Source organism: Myotis nattereri (genome assembly GCF_964212035.1).
Source record: "Myotis nattereri genome assembly, chromosome: 3".
In the NCBI taxonomy this organism is placed as follows: domain Eukaryota; kingdom Metazoa; phylum Chordata; class Mammalia; order Chiroptera; family Vespertilionidae; genus Myotis; species Myotis nattereri.
In genome coordinates this window covers 213592570-213606514 of record NC_138077.1, presented here as the reverse complement: position 1 = coordinate 213606514, position 13945 = coordinate 213592570, and the positions used below count along the sequence as shown (strand labels likewise).

General features: G+C 65.1%; 1 protein-coding gene across 5 annotated transcripts in view; it reads right to left on the bottom strand.

The window, feature by feature from the left end:
- The window catches only part of PLEKHG5 (pleckstrin homology and RhoGEF domain containing G5), a gene marked incomplete at its 3' end in the record, with an annotated part of 45486 nt that overhangs the window by 13526 nt on the left and 18015 nt on the right, over positions 1 to 13945 (bottom strand). For 3 of the 5 annotated variants that reach the window (XM_081085461.1, XM_081085460.1, XM_081085463.1), the window contains exon 2: positions 11209 to 11285. In XM_081085461.1, the coding sequence (XP_080941587.1) occupies positions 11209 to 11285 (77 nt within the window). Of the gene's footprint in view, positions 1 to 8252; positions 8271 to 11208; positions 11286 to 11732; positions 11758 to 13945 lie in introns of those variants that run through there. The other 2 variants (XM_081085462.1, XM_081085464.1) reach the window with 2 other exon arrangements.

Genomic DNA, 13945 nt, shown 5'->3' with positions numbered 1-13945 from the left:
AGGTTGTTTTTGTGACTCCTCACCCGAGGACATTTCCCACTGATTTCAGAGAGACTGGAAGGGAGGGGGAGAGACAGACAGAGAGAACAACATTGATGTGAGACACACAGACTGTTTGCCTCTCACACGAGCCCCAACCAGGGCCGGGGACCCAGCCTGCAAGTGAGGTACGTGCCCTCGACCAGATAGAACCTGGTACCCTTCAGTCCACAGGCCGACGCTCTACCCATTGAGCCGAACTGGCCAGGGCCACACCGATGTTTTAAGTGGCCAAGCAGGAAACCCTTCAGGTGACTTTACAGAGGACAGCAAGGTCCCCAAATGACCTGGCACCTGGGTGCACTGAGGTCACGCTGTCTTCCAGGCAAATCGCCCGCGGGGCGACCTTCTGGTGCACAAGGCGACACTCCAACCACTGAGCCACCCGGCCAGGCACATGGCTCCAGATCCCAGGTTTCCACCACACTCACGCCACCGCCTGGTGCCTGAGAGGGAGCATGGAGGGGAGGCTGGCCTGGGTCAGCCGGGCCATGGAGACCAAGAAAAGTCGCTGCTTTGGTTCCTGTGTCCCTCACTCCTCCCCTGGACAGAGGCGTGGCTGGCAGGACACTCACTCGGGGCTCTGGCCCCAGGCAGGCAGCTGTGGCCATTCTGGACGGCAGCCTTCAACCCCTCTCTCGGGCTCTGAGGTCGGGCTGAGGACTCCCTTCAACCGCAGCAGCTATCCTATCTGCTTCATCTAAAGCAGTGATGGCGAACCTTCTGAGCTCGGCGTGTCAGCATTTTGAAAAACCCAAACTTAACTCTGGTGCCGTGTCACATATAGAAATTTTTTGATATTTGCAACCATAGTAAAACAAAGACATATTTTTGATATTTATTTTATATACTTAAATGCCATTTAACAGAAAAATCAACCAAAAAAAAAATGAGTTCGCGTGTCACCTCTGACACGCGTGTAATAGGTTCGCCATCACTGATCTAAAGGAAGTGTGAGAACCACCATCCTGGGCCTCCATTCTGCCTGCCCACCCCGGGTCCGGGTCCGGGTCCGCAGGGCGCGCTAACAGGGGGTCTGGCTTTGCCCCAGGACAAGCAGCTTCTCTTGACAGAGAATCCGGGAAGGCACCTGCCCTGCTTTAGCCCTTCCCCCCAGGAGGCCCTCAGCCGCCAGCTCGGCAGCCCTCGCGCCCTCTGAGGCCAGCCTGGCACAGGGGCCCCTCTGACCCGGTCCCGGACAGCTTCATTTGCTGGTGCCAGGCTTGCCCCCTCCCCCCCCCTTCTCCCACCTCCATCGCCAAACCACAGGGTCTCCCACAGCTCGCTCCAGGGCGGGGTCTCCCAAGAGCGAAAGGGGGGCAGGCCCTTCCCCTTCTCTCAGACCAGGTGCCCACCTGCCTGCTGCCCACCATTCCCACCCTCTGAGGGCGTGGGGAGGGGCAGCAGGGTCCGGGGACCAAAGTTCCCGGGACTCAGTCCAGAGGGCGCGCCCACGGGAGGCCACTGCCACTCCACGGGCCGCGGAGGGGCCTCGGGGAAGCAGGTCCAGGCTGCTCCGTGGGGAGGGGGCGCCAGAAGTGCCCCCCCGCCCCCCGCTTCCCCCGAGGGCGGGGCCGAGGCAGGAGTAGGGGTGTGGCCGGCCTGGGCCGAGGAAGGACGGGGGAGGGGTGCGCGGCTGGGGTGGGCCCGGGCCCCGGTGTGTCCTGAGGCAGCCCAGACACAAAAGCCCAGGCTGGGCGATCCGCCCCCGCCCCCAGGCCCCGCGAGGCGGGGAGGGCGCGCTGCTCAGGGCCCCAGCCCCCCCCTCCCCCAGGTGAGCGCCTCGAGAGGGGCTCGCCGCTGCGCCCGCCCCGGCCCCCCGCGCCCCTACCTGGCCTTCCCTGTCGCGGGCGAGCCCCCCGGCCCAGCAGGGCGCCGAGTCCCGGGAGGGCACCCCGGGGCCGGGCCTGGAGGCCGCGCGGCGCCCCGAGACGCCGAGCCCGGTCCCCATGGCGCCCGGAGGAAGCGGCGGTGCGCGCCGCGGGCCGGACCAAGCGCGGAGCCCCGCTTCCTGCCATTGTGCGGCCGCGCCCGCCGGCCGAGCGCTGGGACCCGGGGGACAGCGGGGGGCGGATGGGGGCGCCGGGAACACCGCCCGCCGGCCGCGTCCGGCCCCGCCCCCGCCCCCCGCGCTGAACCCCGGCCTCCACCCCGGAGCCAGGCCCGGGGCTCAGTGCCCCCAGGACCTGCTTCTCCCGGGGGAGCTCCCCGAATGCTGGTGGCGGAAGCGGGGGGCCGGGACAGGGGCACATTCCCCTCCGGGGCTCAGACCCCCGCCCCGTCCAGCCCCGGGACACCCTCTCTGCTCTGACCTCCAGCTTCCCAGCCACATCCGGAGCCGCAGGCGGGGCGCTCCCCCGCCCAGGCTAAGCGGCGGGCGGCCGGCGACCGCAGGTGCAGCGCAGGGGGGAAGGGGGGGCAGTCCTCCGGGAGCCGGGAGGGGGCCGGGTCAGGAAAACCCCGAAGCCCAACGCGCCTTTCCCCGAGGCCCCGGCGGCTCCAACGGGGTGCACCCACGTGCCCCGCCGCCAGGGGGCGCACACGGAGCCCGAGAGGAGGCCACCACATGGGGTGTGGTGCTGGGGTCCCCACTGCAAGGCGTCAAAGCGCCTTTACACTCCTCCCCAGGAGGTGGGAGCGGGCACTGTGGCCTCCATCCGAGTGTGGGGAGACCGTGAGGTGAGTCCGGACCCGAATCGAGGCTTCTGACCCTGGGGTCCTGGAACCGACACTCCTCGGTCCCCATGGGGTGAGGGGAACATGCCATCGCCAGCCCACCACCCCTCCGACAGCTCCTCAATCTCTTCCACGGAATGTGGGTGCGGAGGGCTCGCCTCTGAGAATGGCCCGGAGGGAGGCGGCCTTCCTTCGGGGCTGGGAGGCCCCAGGGGCTGCCTCACGCCCAGAGCCTCCATCACTCCGTCCACACACAGGCAGGCCTTCTGAAAACCGAAGCCTGATCATGGCGCCCCCCCTTAAAATTCTCCAGTGGCTTAAAACAGAACCCCCACACGCCCGACTCCCACCTCGCGAGTCCCACACGGTGGTCCGCCATGCCGGCTCCTCCCTCCCTCCGGCTCACCAGCTCAGCGCCGGCTGTCTGCGTTCTCTGTCTGGAACAGCATGTGCCCCCTGACTTTCTAACGGCTGGCACTGCGCCCCAACCTAAACGCCACCTCCCCAGGGAGGCCTTCACCCTCCTCTCAAAAGAAAGAGCCCCTCACTGCCCATTCTCAAGCCTCCTGAGCACGGACCGCCACCTGGAGTTACTTTCCTTCTTGGGCCACGTTTCCTGCTGGAGTGCCCTGTGCAGAGGCCGGAGGCTCACACTGCATCCTCCCTCGCCCAGTCCTGGCGCACAGTAGGTGCCCCGTGCAGACTGGATGACGGATGAATGACGGCAGAGCTGGGTCTTCATGCCAGAGAAGGCCACTGCCGGGGGAAGGTCAGCAAAGCCCTCGCCGCGGCCTGGCCACAGGTTCTCCCCTTCCTCCTGGCCTCCTTGACCTTGGGCCTGCTGACCTGGACAGGTCAGTTTCCACCTCAAATCCTGGTGGTGTTGCCCGGGCCCGCCGCCCCTGCTACCACCCCACAGGCCAGCGGCTGAGCCCTCCCAAGTGCAAGGCCTGTGCCAGGAGTTTGGGGCAGCAAACCCCGTTCATTCTTCTCCAAGACCCTGAGGAGGAGATACTGTTACTATCCCCATTTAACAGACAGAGAAACTGAGGCTGGGGAGAGTTAAGTAACTTTCCCCTAAGTCACCGGCTAGTAAGTGGGAAAACGGACGCCTGTGCTTGGACCACTGTCTGTCTCAGGCATGGGGCGGCAGGAGGTGCTTAAAGACTGGCTAAGTGGGGGCTGGGGCAGCAGTGCCTTGAGGTCCACCCCCTTGGGGACAGGGCAGATTGCAAAGCCAGCTTAGGGGAACCCCCTGGCCTGGGGTAACCAGGGCAGATCAAATGGAGACCACCAGGGCAGGCCACTGGATGTCACCCGAGTGGCCAGGCCCCGGCCATCCCAGGTCAGGCTCCCGCCAGGGAAGGGGCTGCCCCAGGCCACGGGTGCTGGGTGAAGGAGCCCGCAGGGGTGGGAGGCAAGGAGGCCGGCCTGCACCAGGAGAGGGGGTGGCCCTGGCGGATTCCTGGTTCCCACCTCTCTCTACAAGATGGAGCTGAAACAGTCCAGCCGCAGCGCAGGCCCAGGAGGTCCCAGCCTCTGACTCGCTGGGAAGGAGCCCCTCCCAGCCCAGCCCCAGCTCCAGGCTCATGAGTCAGGACCGGCTTGTTGAAACTGATACCCAGAAACCAGATGCTGGGGCTGATGAATAATGGAGTCTCCAAGGCAAGAGCCCCCTTCCCGCTCCCGGTGAGCACCACCTCCCCAGAAAAAGAGAGGCGTGTGGGCACCCCCCCCCCCCCAGTGGCTGGGCCCCGCCTGTCTGCAGTGGAAGAGGGAGGTCTCTATGGGGCAAGGTCTGTGATCAGGAGTTGGGGCTCCCCGGCTGGAGAGACACCCCTGCCCAAGGGCTTCCCACCCGGGATAAGCTCCCCTGGGAGCCTACCAGCCCCAAGGCCCCATCTGGCACCTTGGAAATCCAGGGGTGGAGGCTGCGTGCGTGGGCAGGTCAGCCAGGGCTGGGCCAGTTCTGCCAGGCTGCTCTCCTCACTCCCAAGGGCCTCGCCAGCTCCGCCCTTCCCCTAGGCCTGCACCTCACCCCTTGTCCTTTGGGCCCTGGGCCCACGCGGAGGCAGAGCGTGCCCCAGAGCCCTGCGCTGCGCTGTAGGCAGCGGGCAGGGGGGTAGAGAACCCGTCCACAGGCCAGGCCTCCTGAACCAGTGAGGCCCTTCCTCCCAGAGAGCAGTCTGGCTGGGACCCAGCGCCAGGGAGAGGCAGTGGCTGTGGTCTGAACTTCTCCTGCCCCGTCCCTGCTCAGATGTGCCCGAGCCTGGCGCCCAGGTCCGAGCACGGCAGCCAGCGCCTCCCCCTGGCACCTTCTCCAGCCCCAGACAGAAGGCTCCCTGCGAAGGAAGGGGGGAGAGGACGTGTGCGGGGCTGTGGAAGACCTGTGCTGGGGGCGGGGGTGGGGGGGACGGGCAGCTAACACTGCCCTTGCCCATCTGTGCAAAGCAGGGCCGGCCAGTTCTCTAGAATTTTCCGTCTAGGATGGCTGCTGGGTCCTACTGTGGCCTGGACCCTGGCCGAGGGGCAGAGGCATTGTAAAATCTGCCACGAGCCGCCCAAACCTGGGGCAGGTGACTGGGGGATCTGCAGGGCCCAGGCACTCCTGGCTGCCATTTCCCCGCCTTTGGTTAAGGCTGGCCCGGCCTCGCCAGGGTTCCCTGGTCCCCTCCCCTCATCTTCCCGCAGCCACCCCACTGGCTGAGGTGCCTCTCGCGCCCCCTGCTGGCCTCCAGTTGACTTTCTGCCCGGGACCAACTCTGATTCCCAGGTGGGGCAGAGTCCAGAGCCTCCAACCAGCCCACAACAAGGCCCCTCCAGCCACACACTTCCCCCGCCGGCCAGCCGGCTCCTCAAGGCCTGACCCCGGGGCCATATCTCGGAGAAGATTACCCTCCAGAGCCACTGGGGGGGGGGGGGGGGGCAGGCCCTTGGGCTCCTTCCACCCTCAGAGGTAGCGCCAGTGGTGCCCACTGAGACCCACCTGCGGGCCTGGGACTTTCCACCCGGGTCTGTCCAGTGACTTAGGGGAGGCTTGGCACCCGACCTTACCCCGTCCGGACCCCAGCTTCCCTGAGACTCACCTAGGGACATGGGTCTCCTCCCCTGTGGCTGGAACTCGGCCTAGACTGTCCAATTCCCTCGGGCGCACAGGGCGAGGGGTACCGGAGCCGTGGGGCGGGGCGGGCTCGGAGGATCTGTGCGGCTTGGGGCGCCACACGTAAGGGAATTACGGTAGAGGGCCCGGCGCTTCCACCTGGGCGGGTCGGGATGTACCATCATGCACCCCGGCGGGGACGGGGGTGCCGGACCCAGGTGGCAGACCTGGCGGTCCAGGGGGTGGCGCTCAGGGAGTAATCTAGGGTGCGGGGAGCGGGGGGGGGGGGGGGGAGGGCGCGGAGGGGGGCGGTTGTCAGTCCCAAGGGGGCTGGCCCTTTGCAGATTTCTGGGAAGTTCAATGTCTTTAACCTGGGCTTGACGACAGGAGCTCACCCATCTGGGAGGCCCCACAGCAGGAAGCTGCCGTGGCCAGCGAGGGGGCCCCGGGGGTCCAGGCCAAGGGACCCGGAGGCAGAGCCCGCCCCGGGAATCGCCCCGAGCCAGGCTGGCTTCCTCTCCATTATAAGTGGCTGCATTCGGAACTGCGCCTCTATGGCGCCTGCGAAACCCGTCTGGCCGTCTCTGTGTCCCCCCTCTTTTTTCCTGGCTCACGACGCAGGGCTGCAAAGGGGGCCATTCCGCCCTTTGGTGGTTCCCTCTCTGCTGGGAACTTGGGGTGCAGGCGGTGCGTGGGGAGACAGGGCACCACGGAGGAGGCAGCAGCCTTGCCCCAAGCACACCCTCCTCTCCCCCTGAGGTGGGTGCAGTGACCTCGGCCATCAGGGCAGATCCGGGGCCAGAGACTCCAGGAGCCTCACGCAGCCCCCCCTGCATTTCCCCAACCACAGACCACACCCCTCAGGCCCTCACCAAGCCCGGAGCCCCCTGCTGGCAGGGGCTGCCTTCCTGGGGGCTGGGTCCACACCATTCACATGGATGGGGTCCTCTGTCTCTGTCTCTTGGGCCAGGCACCCCAGGCCTTCACCTGTCGCCGCCCCCCTCCAATTACTTAGCCAAAGCCCAGGAGTTCACTGGCATTGCTGCTCTGTCCTCCCCCTTTGTCGGGGTACAGAGTGGACTGCCACCTTCTACAGCTGACCAGCATCTAAAAAGACCAGTTACCTCCAGGGAACCCCAGATTCGGCCACTGTCAAGGGCACCCAGACCTCCACCTCTTATCCCCAAGAGGGCTGCACGGGAGAATAGGTGACCACCTCTCCCATTATTCACCACATCCTGCTCATTCTTCCTCCACAGGGACCTCAGGCCCACCCTTCCTCTGCCCTGTGTCCACGGGTCTTCATCTGGCCGCCCCTCTCCTTGGTGCGTGCGCGCGTGCACACACACACACACACACACACACACACCCTCATCCCTGTTACCACACAGCCCATTGTTCAGCAAACCCAGCTTCCACTCTCTCCGCTTGAATACCTCTAGGCAGGGGGTGCTCACTACCTACCCATGGGGGAACAGCTTCAGGGGCTGCAAACTCTGGCCTCTACTGAACCAAACGCCCCTCCCTGCCAGGGCCCTTGGGAGCCACCCGGAAAAACAAACCTCCCTTTCCTCCTGACAGCGCCTTAGAAATGGGAGGCGGGGGACAGACTTGGCTTGACCTGCCTGGTTAGTCATTTCACCTCCCTGCTTCCCCGTGTCCTGTCTGATGGAGGTGGGGTGGGGCGTACTGCAAGGCAGGGGTGTGAGGACCAGCTGGGGTCCCCTGGTGAAGCCGGACACAGGGCCCCCAGCTGAGGAAATGGTCGCTGCTAGACCAATACCTTTGTCTGAGGGTGACGCCCTGGGGGGCCCACTCCAGGCGCTCCCAAGCCTCTGCCCCTCAAATGTGTTAGCCCAGAGCCCAGTGTCTCCGGGGCCAGTATCAGCCCTCTTCCATGTCTCCTTCAGCAGACTTGGACCAAAGAGCCCAGCTCAAGGGGGCCAGACACGGTCCGGCTGGCGGGGCCCCCCATCACATCAGCACTGGCCCCCGTGAGGGAGGGAGGAAGAGAACACTTGCCCATCTCCCCAGACTCTGAGCTCCACTTGCCCTTGGAACAGGACAGACAGAAGTACCACAAACCTGAGTCCACTGGCGGGATTGGCGGGGTCTGGGGTGGAACCCCGGGGGCCTCAGATCTGAGGGAGGAGAAGGAAAGTGCGCCTGAGGCCTGGGGGTCTCGCCCCCTCGGTGGAGGGTGAGCGCGTGGTCCCTGCTGGCATTCATTCTCTTGAACACCTACCACGCGCCAGTCTGTCCAAGCACCTACACGGGCGAGCCCTTTCAGTCCTCAGCACAACCACCTGGAAACCGAGGCTGAGAGAGGCGGAGTGACTTGCCCGGGACCATGCAGCTGGCGGGGAGTGGGCTTTGACTTTGACTCTGGAGGTCAGAGATGTGGGCTACTCTACACATCTTTTTAAAAAATCCTCACCTGAGGCCGAAACCGGTTTGGCTCAGTGGATAGAGCGTCGGCCTGCGGACTCCAGGGTCCCGGGTTCGATTCCGGTCAAGGGCATGTACCTGGGTTGCGGGCACATCCCCAGTGGGAAATGTGCAGGAGGCAGCTGATCGATGTTTCTCTCTCATCGATGTTTCTAACTCTCTCTCTCTCTCCCTTCCTCTCTGTAAAAAATCAATAAAATATATTAAAAAAAAAAAATCCTCACCTGAGGACATGCTGAGAAAGAGAGAGAGAGAGAGAGAGAGAGAGAGAGAGAGAGAGAGAGAGAGAGAGAGACATGCGTCAGTTGCCTTCTATAGGTGCTCGGACCAGGGCTCAAACTAGAAGCTAGGTATGGGCCCTGATTCTGAGTGTCATGCATAGGATGATGCTCAACCAACTGAGCCAGTCTGGCCAGGCTACACATCTTCATCGGCGTCTCCCATCCAGCTCCGCCTCCCTCTCCCCGTCCCCCAGGCCCTGCTCACTCCTTCACAGCCCCAACATACCGCTGGCTCGCTCAGCTTGCCTCCACCTCATAGCTCCTCATTCCTCAGGATGCCAGCGGCCTGGTACCCTGCCCTCGGCGTGAACTCCAGGGGAAGGAGGTCGGGTGGGGCAGCTGATTCATGTCAGAAGCCTCAGCACCCAGGAGAGATTCAAACAAAACCTCCAGGGTGGACCCAGAAGCGGAAGCGTCCAGCCCTGTTGGAAGATGGCCCTGCCCCGGGGCAGCCTGGGGGCCAGTTTGGCAAAGCCGAGGCCTCACGTCCTCCTCCCAGGGGGAGGGCAGGACTTTTGTTTCCTGGACACCTCCAGGGTCTAGAACCTGGCCTGCCCGGCAGATGCTCAAAGCTGATTTGGTGAATGAATGAATGATGTCATCTCCTTCAAAGAGCTCATATATCCTGCCAGCCGTTCCTAGAACGGCCAGAGGGGAGGCTCTTGATCTCTCTCCAGGCCGAACTTTGCCAATCAAGCTGTGTGGTGTGGGCAAGTCCTGTCACCTCTCTGAGCCTCCGTTTCCTCACCTGCTGTGAGGGAATAATCATGCTTTCCTCCTGAAGTTCTCACGAGGGTTCAGTGAGGGCCCGACACCCGACCAGGCACAGAAACGTGCCCATTCAGTGGTGGTTATAATTATCATCAACAATAGGACATTCTTTGCTCCTCCTCTCACCCTCTTCCCCAGCCACCTCATCCGCTTGGTAAGAACTGCCTCTGTGCTCCTGCCTGTGGCAGTTCCCCCTTCCTGCTTGCCTGTGGATGTTTTTACTTTCACCAGAGGCCACCTCCTCCAGGGTGTCCTCCCTGACTAGCCCTCCTCCCTCTGATCACACAGGTCCCAGAAGTGAGTCTGTGCCGTGGGTCCCCTCAAGGACCGTGCTTCAGCTCTTCCCCCTGCAGGCTGGGCAACCCTCTGACTGCTGATGCCAAGGTCAGCCCTGCTGAGTTCCAGGCAGGCCCAGGCTGGGCTTCAGTTAGGACCTGTGTCTGCAGAGGTGACCCACTTGCTCTGAAACCAGCCCTCATCCACAGGCCTCACCTCTGGACAGTCCAGGCCCTCCCACCCCTGCCCTTGCTCCAGGATCTGCCCAGGGGCAGCTGCCCACAAGAGGGGCCAGGACAGTGTGGGCTGGCCCCTCTTGTCAGGCCTCAGGGTCAGGCGGAAGCCCCCAGGTTGTGCAGGCCCCTGGCAGTTTGGACAGGGGGGTAATGAGGCCAATTTGTTGCCAGGAGCCCCCATCTGGGAGAGAGGCAACCTGCCAAAACCAAAGCACCCATGCCAGGCACCATCCGCGCCAGCAGATTGTCTGAATCACAGACACCCCCTTGCCTGGTGACTACGGCAACTGGAAGCCTCCCCCTCCGCTCCCGCCCAGAACAGGCCTCCGCGCTCCTTCCGACTGTTCCTTCTAGCCGTGGTCCTCCAGTGCAGCGTGTGCGCTTGCGTGTCTGCGTGGGGGGAGGGGGGGGGGACAAGGGACCTGGGGGAGTGGCATTTTTAATTTCCTGCAGCTGGCAGAGCTGAGCTACACCGTGGTTAGGAAACGGGCTCTGGCATTACACAGATCTGGGCTCTGGGTTCAAATCCCAGCTCCACCACATCCCAGCAACGTGTCCCTGGGTGAGCCACACCCCCCCGAACCTCAGTTTCCCCATTTGCAAATGGGAATAATGACAGGACAGATCTCAGCCAGAAGGACTTGTCGCGCAAATGCGTGCTGGGAGGAGCGCAACATGGGCTCAAACCCTGGCTTGGTCTCTCTGGAGCTGCAGGGCCGGACCAAGTCACAGGACCTCTCTGAACCTTGGTATCACCATCGGGGAAACGTGGCCATGATGTCTTCCCAGAAGGGCTCCCACAGTGGCGCATAAGGCACAGAGAGTGCGTGGCACAGCGCCCGGCACGACGGGGGCGGACAGAACTGCGGCATCCTGTTGACCATGATCCCCCCTGTTCCGCCTCATTCCCAGCTCCCGAGGCCTGGCACTCCAGGACCAGCCTGTCCCTTCCCTTTGCCAGTCCCAGGGCCACAGCCACTGTCCCAGAGCGTCCCTGACCCGTGCCCAGGCCTGAAGAGTGGCCTGGTATTGCAGAGAGGGTGCCAACTGGCACTGGAACAGAACCTGGGGGGGAGGGCCCTTCCCCCTACAGAGTCTCAGCTTCCTCATCTGTGACATGGGGCCACGGCTCCTGTCACCCCGGGGCTGCTGCACGAACTGCAGTACAGAAAGGGGCTTTGGGGCACCCCTGCTGCCCCTGCGTTCGAAGACGTCCCCCCACTCCACTGCCACAGAGCCAGGGGCAGCCCCTCTGCCTCCGAAACCAGCCACCCAGGGTCCCTACCCACTCCTGAGCCCAGGCGCACTGTGGCCAGCCAGCTGCGCCCTGGCCGGTGCCTGGTGAGCGCCCTGTCCCTCTGCCAGGCCTCCAGCTCCCTACCTTGGCCGCTCGCCCCTTGTCCATGCAGTCGGGGTTCTGACAGCGCAGGCCCTTCTCCTCGGCCAGGCTCCCGGCATCTGCAGGGGAGAGAGCAGGAGGTTATCAGCGGGGTGGGGCCCAGGGAAGGGTGCACCCCAGGCCGGGCACCCAGGCTCCCCCAGGGCCCCAGTAGCCTCCCCAGCGGAGGATGGGTGGGGCTGTCTCCTCAAACCTCCCTTCAAAGGAGGTCAGTGTCCCTTTCTCTTTTAAATGCCAGCTTATCTGCTCGGGGATCTGTTCGCAGAGCCCTTTCTCCTCGCTGTTCCCCAGGGAAACTGTCCAGATTCCACCGGGAGAACGCTGCTCCCTCCCTCTGTCCCACAGGTGGGGGGGGGGGGGCTGCTCCCAGACCTGGTGGGGCCCCTGATTTCCTGGGGGGCCCTGCAGGACTGCTGGGGGGAGGGGGACCCCAGGGGTCCAACAGCCATTCCTACCCCTGCCCTCCACGTCCCTATGCATGGACGCCCCTCAAAGGCCCTACCCACCGTCCATCTCTGACCCAGAACTGGGCCCCCTCCAAGCTGCCTTTCCTAGAAGGCTGGGGTGCAAGAGCGGAGGGGGCAGGGCTGGAGGAGAGGTGCTGCCGACGCGAACCCCAACAGGGGGGCAGGGTTTGCACCCCGCCGCCCCGATGCCGAGGCCGGCGTCCACCTCCCACCTCGAGCAGGCCTGCCCCAGAGGAGGGGGCGACCGAGCGCCCCACCGCGGAGGGGAGGGGAGGGGACGGGCCAGGTCCCCCTCGCTCCCCGCCCCCCACCGCGGCGCCCCGGCCCCCCTGCCCCGAGCCGGCGCGGAGGCGCGGGCCTGCACGGCGGGCGCGGCCCAGGGCCCCGCACTCACCCATGGAGCCGGCGCGGGCGCGGGGAGCGGGCGGCGGGGGCGCAGCGGGCCGGCCCGGGGGCGGGGAGCGGCGGCGGCGGCGGCGGGCGGGGCGGCGCGGGGAGAGGCCGGAGCGCCGCGGCCGCGGGACCCTCGGCGGCGGGAGGCGGGGCGGGGCAGGTGGGCGGTGGGAGGAGCTGGACGCGTGGCCCCGCCTCCGGGGGCGGGACTCGGAGCCCCGCGCCGGCCCCGCCTCCCGCCTCCCGCCGCGCCCCTCCCCCGCGGGGCGTCTGCGGCCAGCGCGCCCCGCTGCCCACCCCGACCCCCTGGACACATCGCGGGTGTGACCGAAGGCCGTGCCTCCGTCCCCCGCAGCCCCCGCCGCTCGCATGGGGCCCCCCGCCCCCCGTTTTGATGGGTGGGAGGCGTTTTCCGCCCCCGGGAAGGGGATGAGCATTCGGGACGACTTGCTCTTTCTCCAGGTCCAGAGGGGCCGTCTAGGGCAGGGCCGGTCCGGGTAGCCCCCTGCGCCTCGCGCCCACCCCAGGAGACCCCCCACCCCTCCAGGAATGCCGTCGGGGGTGGGTCAGGCCCCATTAATGGGTCAGGGGAATGGGCTTGGTGGCTACTGTCCTTGTACCGCCACCTCCACGCTGGTTGGCATTTAAAACCTCATGGAAGAATAAACATGCACAGAAGCGCCGCTTATCATGAGAGCACAGCTTGGCACACACGTGGTCACAACAGCCAGCAGCCTGCAGAAGGCCCCGGGCTCTGCCAGCCGCTCCCCCACGGGCGCCCCCAGACTTCTAACTGCACCCCTGCCTTTCGCCTGGTCTTGCACTTTAGGTGACCGGCATCGGAGCTACGGGGACAGCATTCTAACGGTTAGGAAACACCGTGCACCGCAGAAAGGCAGCTTCGGGAGCCAGGACTCCCCCAAGCGACAGAGCCCCCCGAGACCCCTCTCACCCCAGGTTGTCGCCAGAGACCCAGGCGCGGGAGGGCCAGTGGCCAGTGGCGCCTGGGGCCCTCTCCCCAAGGCTCCCTTCTCCACCGCCCCTCAGACAGAGCAGGGTGCCCTTGCAGGGGTCAGCCCTGGGGACTCCCGGGTGGCCCAAACCCGGCCCTGCCCTCAAGGACTTCCGGCAGAAGGAACTGTGCGGGCCCCACAGCTCCCGGGCTCTGGATTCACTCAGCAAACACGTGTGCCAAGCCCGGGGCGGGCCCTGGAGGGTCCTGGGTCAGTGGTCCTGCTGGCCCCACCCAGCCTGCCTGCAGGAGGTAGCTGGGTAAGGCTGGGTGAGGAAGGGGGCAGGGTCCTTGTGTTTTTTGTGGGGTTTTTTGCAGGATTCTCCACCACAACTCCAGCAGCCCCCTCCACCATCTGGGTTTCCATGGAGACCTGGGCCCTGGGTCAGCTTTGGGGGGGGGGATCCCCATGCACCCTGCTTGGGGCCTATCAAACTCCACCAGACAAGATCTGGTTCTGTTGACTCTAGGTCCCTGGGTTCTGGAAACGCTGGGCCTGAAGTCAAGGTCATACACCCTACTCCCCAAGGGTTCGGGGTTCTGGCTCTAAATTCTGTGGGCTCCAGGCCACTTCCTCCACCACGTATCCTGGAACTGCGTCCCCGCTCTCTAGGTCCCACCATGACAGCCACTGCAGGGCTGGACCCACGGCCACCCACAGCCACTCGGGTGGTTGACGTGTGGGTTCGGACGTCCTTGCAGGCACTGGGGCTCCACCCGGCTGACCTCTGGCCTCTCACTTGGTTGCAGCCCCTCCAAGGTGCTCAGCCTGCTCTCTGCACCCTCCTCTCCAGACGCTGGTCCCGGCTCCCCTGGGACCCAGCCTTCCGTGTGCTCTGAGCCAAAG